This window comes from Nelumbo lutea, chromosome 2 (genome assembly GCF_056320005.1).
Source record: "Nelumbo lutea isolate HS-2025 chromosome 2, American lotus-T2T, whole genome shotgun sequence".
Taxonomy (NCBI): domain Eukaryota; kingdom Viridiplantae; phylum Streptophyta; class Magnoliopsida; order Proteales; family Nelumbonaceae; genus Nelumbo; species Nelumbo lutea.
Genome location: NC_142685.1, coordinates 74,203,526 through 74,209,982, shown reverse-complemented (window position 1 = coordinate 74,209,982; position 6,457 = coordinate 74,203,526). Strand labels below are relative to the sequence as shown.

The window sequence follows — 6,457 nt, the reverse complement described above, 5'->3', positions numbered from 1 at the left end:
ATTTCTTATGGATCAGTTCAGATATACCCTTTACCGAATCTGGTCCGATCCGTTTGCAACCCTAAATAAGGAGAGAGAGAAGAAATGATGAATTTCATTATTTTTGTTTCATATGGTAGCATGAAAGTAAATAATTTGATATTTGGTGACAAATGTAAAAGGGGAAAGAGTATAATAATGATTACTTTTGTCTTATTAATAGCATTTTATAAATTTTCAGGGATAGTTTTAAAAAACAGAAAGTCGATCATGGACGAAACTTAAAGCGTTAAACTGTTCTTTTTAATATAGATATATGGATATTATATGCAGTTTTTTTATGTTTTGGTAAAATTTGGTTGCTGATTTTAAACTTTTAACAACTTACTCTTCTTAGTGCTACTGCTTATCAATAAAAAAATTAAAAAAAAAATTAATTGATTATTAAATTTGTATTGGCTTTCAAAGTGTAGGCATCATACCTGAAAAGACATGATAACAAATAAACGAATATTATAAGTGGAAACAAATCAACTGGTATTCATTAAAATAAACGTGAGATTTCGATTGCTCAAAGTTCTTCTAATATCATACTTGTTTGGGCATCATAGATATTGCCATTTCTCATATATTATTTATAGTTATCAAGCTTTGATTTTATTCAATTCCAGGATTTTGAACCTTCGATACATATCCAAAATGTATCCTAATATGTCTTTTAAAATTGCATTTCTAATATTTTGAACCTTCGATATAACAATATCCAGAGAGAATACTGTTCCCCCTCTTAATCCCATTATTACCAATTTCCCACAAAGAAGAACAACCGTAGAGTTTCTGAAATCCAAAAATTACTACATAAAAACTTGCACAGTTGCATGCAAATCTATTTATATTCTTCTACACAAGAATTAAACAAGGCCCATGCACCAGGTGTAGAATGCTAGTGTGTACAAACACGAGATTGATTGCTGCCGTTCATCAGTCCTGCTAAACAACAAGATGATAAACATAAATTGGAAGAGAAAGACGTGCACTATACAAAGGTCGGGCAGTTTAATTACCAGGCTGCCATGATGATGGCATAAATATTTCTTCTATACTGGAAATGAGAAGAGAGCAGAAGAGAGCCTGGTAATGGCATAAGAAAATAACTTGGTGTTCTTCTACTCTGCTACTCAGGTGGGCTGTGGTAGATCTAATCGGTGTGGACTATGGGCACATAAACTGCATCCTGAAGTGAACTATGGGTCCGGCCATAAAAAATATAAATGATCGTTCCGGCCAAAAACCATATTGAGACACGGAGCCACGTAGAAGCTCTGAGTTCAGAAAGAAAATTGTTAGACAAGTATGGAACCAATGCCCAGCACTTACAGCTTTTACACTACTCCAAGGAGAAGATGGTTCAACAAAATTACCCATAAAAGAAGACTCAAGAAGATTTGCGACGAAAATGAATAATGGAAATTCTTCAGGTACTCACCCAAGATTTATTAGTAAGTAGGTGTTTATGAGGATGCATGCAGTGGGTAGAAGTGGTACAAATGGACAAATGAAACCTGCAGAGATGTCAATGAATCATCCATAAATTTTCTAATCTCTTGCACGTCTATGGAGTTATACACACACAATTACAGAGGAATCTGAAGGTCAATCTATACGAAATGAGTTGCAACTACATACAATTACAGTGGAATATTGAGCAAGTCCAAATAGCTAGGCAGCTCTAAAAGGTCCATTAAGCAAGTGATCAAGCCGATTGGATGAACATACAAGAAAAACTAGCAGAGACACCCAAAGTTTTAATGGCCATGGCTGGCATCATCCAGACAACCTCATTTTTTTTTTTTTCGTTTTTTTTCAATGGATGATGCACTAGATGAAATCAGTATGTTCTGAAAAGTGGAAAGCTGGAATGCACAATTGGTTGTCCAGTCAGCAGCCCAGGCAGTTTTACTTGTCAAGCCAACTGCCAGACAATTCAAAATAGTTAAACAGCCATCTTTGGGCTGCTGCTGATACAAACAGTTAAACACCTGACTCAATCAATCAATATAATTTTGAGATATTTCGCTAATTTCGGGAAAGATATTTGGAAATTTTAAAAAATCTGGAACGTTTTCTAGAAACAGTAAATTAGTTTATAAACCTCAAAGAGAACACTAAAAGAAATATAATTGAACATTTAAGGCTCAAAAAACCATAACAAAGAATTGTGTAAATCAAATGGGAAAAAATTAAGCGATTGTAATAGGTATTTTTCTTTTTGTCTTCCTTTTGGTCTTTAGCCATATTCTGTTCTTTATATATGTCAATTGCTTGCCATTTTAATTTTAGTCTTTATTGTTACTATATGTTTTGGTTAGATTGTATTTCTATGCATTTTTCTTTTTCTTTTGAATTGTAGTAACTTAGTAAGTGAATCATATCAAAGTAGTAAGCTAATTATCCAATAATTCTCTGCTGGTTGTTTTAGAAAACTATTTTTAAAAAATTTTGATGATTTAAATGAAATATTGAAATGTTTTTAATAATATTCTAAAATTTTAAACTTTAAATATATAGTTTATCAATGAAATCTCATATGTCTCCAACATATTGGCAAAATATCAGGGATATTTGGAGAAAAATATTCCTGAAAGATTCTGTATCGCCACCTAGCAAATGGGGATATATCGGGGATATTTTGCCAAATATTGTCAATATTGCAAACCATGCTTCTTACCAAGTGACTAGTGCATTTAGGACAGAAGGTGGTCTATGTCCAGCCAGACCTCATTAATCTCATTGTGTGATATAATGGAACATACCTCCTGTATGTCCAAAATTGTGCCTCGAATCATCTTGATCTATCCAAGAGAGAACAATGAGACCACATAAAATAAGTGCACAACCAACCACGAACGTTGTGAATTGAGGTATTCTGATACAAGAAAATAAAATCAGAAGCAAAGCAACATAAAAATCATCCACCAAATCATAACATATACTTCTTTCTATTCCGTAACAAGAAATTTCAACCATTAACTACATGATTTCTTTTTATACATGGCAGAAAACTTAAGCTATAGAGACACTGCATCCACGCTGTATTTAGAAGAATAGCTTTACTTATTATAGGTAGATCATAATTAGAATCTTCTTTTCTAAGAATGATATCTACATAGGATTGTGTCTGAGAGACCCCTTAAACTAGCATGGTACCCTATCCACCTAAAGAAACATGTTAAAAAGTCTTCCATTGGACCCAAGGACAAAAAGCTTGTTCTCTATTAACCCCCTGCTTTGCTAGCTGATCTGTCAAAGAATTGGCAGACCTTTCTGTCCACAGTTCCACATGTAGAAGATTATTAACCCCTGTCAACTGTTTTATTTCCCTTTCTCAAAGAACCATTCAACAAAAAAGCTTAAGCTGTTAGGTGAGGTTCCTGAATAGGTTGATATTCTCTAACACCCTTAATATGCACCTATAAATCCATGATATTCTCTAACACACACACACACAAGTTTTTCTTTAGACTATAAGGTGTCCAAGTAGTCTGATCATGACCTGTAAGTACAAAGCATGTTCCCTAGTCAAAACATAAGCTGACAGAACCTTTTCTATACCTGCAAGCAACCTGCAGCTGTATGTTTGTTTGTTATATGATCTAGACAGATCAGGTTTGATCAGTAGCATGGTCATGTGAGGAAACTTTGGTGGCAAAACAGCAGGGTTTGTGTTGGCCATAGTTTGGCTGTTTTGGGAAGCGTGTGAATGATAGTCATTAAATTTATTATAGCTACAAATGAATCAAGTAGCTCTATCACCTCTGGACTGGATCCTATGGCTGGTAGTAGCCTTGAAGCTGTTCGGTTTCCTATCTCTATTATTCCCTTAAAAGGATAAATTATCTTGAGTAGTCCAAGGCTGTTAAGTTTATGACAAATGGAAGCAGGAGAATTATATGATAATGTCTTGGTTAGTGTCATCTATAGACCCATCAATAAGGAAAACTTTCATGTGGGCAGAAACAACAAGGAAATATGGGACCAAGAGAAGTCTACATATGTTGAACAGTGTCATTATGCTGGAGTTTATCAGCTGTAGGTTGAATCTACCTCATGTAAACAAGGGGAGAAGAGTTTATCTAGTTACTATTCCACACAACAAAGTGGAAAGAGCTGGGTCACTATAAAGTAATTGACTGAAAATGTGAGGAAGATGCAGCACCCTATAAAAAGTTGGTGAAACAGCAGCATCTGCCTTTTTAGCTGGTTTAAACTCTACTTATGGACCCATTATAGTTCAGATTATTGGGTGTAAGGAGCTTCCCTCATTACAAGTATATGCCTTGCTTCAATCTAAATAAAATAGAAGAGGGTGCCACCCACTATTCTTTGTGCTCTATATTCTCTCTATTATCTTCTCTTCTAACTCTCATCTATGGAAGATCACATGGTGAACATTAAAATATGTATACAGACAGAAATACCCATACACCTAAAAATAAGAGTAAAATAACAAGTCTTATCAATGAATGCAAAACATAACTGATGAAGATGCTGAAGCAAGGAAAAAATGCATGGAGAAACAAATCAGTTTTTCCATTCCTATACCAACTTCAGAATTTTAGGGCCATAGGATATTGCTATTGTTTTTTTAATTTTATTTTCTAGTTATAGGTGTCTTAAGAATAGGGTTTTAAGTTTTCCAGAAATTTACTGTTCTTTCAAAATTACACCTTATGTTAACTTTCAAACTTATTATTTATAATAATTATTGTAAATACTTCTATTTATGGTAAACTTGTGTTTTACTATTTTTGGTATGCAAGTGTTATTTGACTGTCCCTATACATTACCCATGGATTTGTCGTAGTTTTAAAGCAATTAGAAGTTAATTTGGGTTAGTATCCTAGTCCAAATTCAAGCCTATAAAGGGACATCCGAGTCTATGAGTTGAATCTATAAATAGAGTCATTGTAATTGCAATTAAGAAAGAGTTGATCTAATGAAATAAAGTTTGGTTTGATGAATCTGGTTGTTGCCAGGAATTTTCATCTATTTTCTTCTCTCACCTATTTCTTCTTCTAGTTATTTTTCATTGTTTGCTCTAACAGCAAGAGTTGTTCTCCCTTTCTTTCTAGTTTCTTACTCATTTTTTTGGTGGACACCAAGCTATTTACTTGTTTTCCATCCCTGTTCTTCGTTCTTAATAATCCCAAACCTCTTCTTCACCCCACAAAGCCCACCACCGAATTTGGAATTTGTACGACCCCTAGCCTGTCCTCATCAATTAAAGGCTGGTTAGCATCAATTTCAGAGTATAATAGGAAGGGCTTCTAAGCACAACCTACCTTGGTAGGTGTTCAGCTGAAGCTGCAGATGTAAGAAGCAGTACACCTACACAAACAAATGCTATGTTCCACACAGCAACCTTTCGCCTCTTTTCTTTCTTTAACTTATCTGCAACAATTAATATATATATAAAGAAATAGAAGTCCCCAGAAGATGAAGGGTAAAGGCAGAAAATAAAAGACACAACAAGAAAGTACATGTAAGGAGTGGATATCAACCATAAGGATTACCAGACTGCAGTGCCTGCTGATCATTAACATATCTTTATATGTCAAAATGATGGCTAAGATATCTCCCGTGCCCTCTAAGAGATCAATAATTCTAAATATCAACCCATTTGGGAACGTGAGGCCCTTAAATAGACTCCTTTTCTATACCACCCACAAAAATCTCTCTGATGATTCAAAAGGAATGGTGATAACATGATTACATATCATCCACTAAAAACATTTCTAGGTGACACTTGACAGTATCACATGGATGCAGATGGAACAAGCATCTTATGTCCAGTCTTAATTCCACAAAATTACAGAACATGGGCTTTCTTTAGAGTCATGCTAATAATTATAGCAATAATGATAATTATATTAATTGAACAAGGAGAATCTAACATTCATTCACCTATAGAAAAGGTCTTAATAAATGCAAAATGTTCATCTTTCCAATTAGGAGTTTTCACAGGGAAGATGGAATTCTTGGTGTTTGTTAGATGTCCCTTACACATGGTGCCTATATTTAACAACAAAGGTGACATACAAAGTTGTAATAACTATTGGGCGATTAAACTCATGAGCCACACTATGAAACTTTGGGAGAGAATAGTTGAACAAAGATTACGACTTGAAACAGGTATTTTAGAGAACCAATTTGGCTTTATGTCAGTGAGATCAACCATGGAAGCTATATCTCTTTTGAGATGATTGACAGAAAAATTTAGAGATAAGAAGAAAGACGTTTCATATGGTGTTCATTGATCTAGAGAACGCATATGATAGAGTACCTAGAGAGATAATATGGTGGGTATTGGAAAAGAAAGGGGTTCAAAATAGGTATATATACCTAATTAAGGATATGTATGAGGAGGCAACAACCAATGTCCCAACACTAGTAGGAGAGACTTCAAATTTTATAGTTA

At 34.3% G+C, this 6,457-nt stretch overlaps 1 protein-coding gene across 1 annotated transcript in view; it reads right to left on the bottom strand.

Moving 5' to 3' along the window:
- Positions 1-682: 682 nt before the first annotated feature.
- The window catches only part of LOC148871529 (cationic amino acid transporter 4, vacuolar-like), a 76,952-nt gene continuing 71,177 nt past the window's right edge, over positions 683-6,457 (bottom strand). Inside the window, 6 exon segments of the mRNA XM_088967486.1 lie at positions 683-966; positions 1,044-1,188; positions 1,190-1,301; positions 1,466-1,541; positions 2,793-2,905; positions 5,322-5,430. Coding sequence (XP_088823612.1) covers positions 923-966; positions 1,044-1,188; positions 1,190-1,301; positions 1,466-1,541; positions 2,793-2,905; positions 5,322-5,430 — 599 coding nt within the window. The 3' untranslated portion in view covers positions 683-922.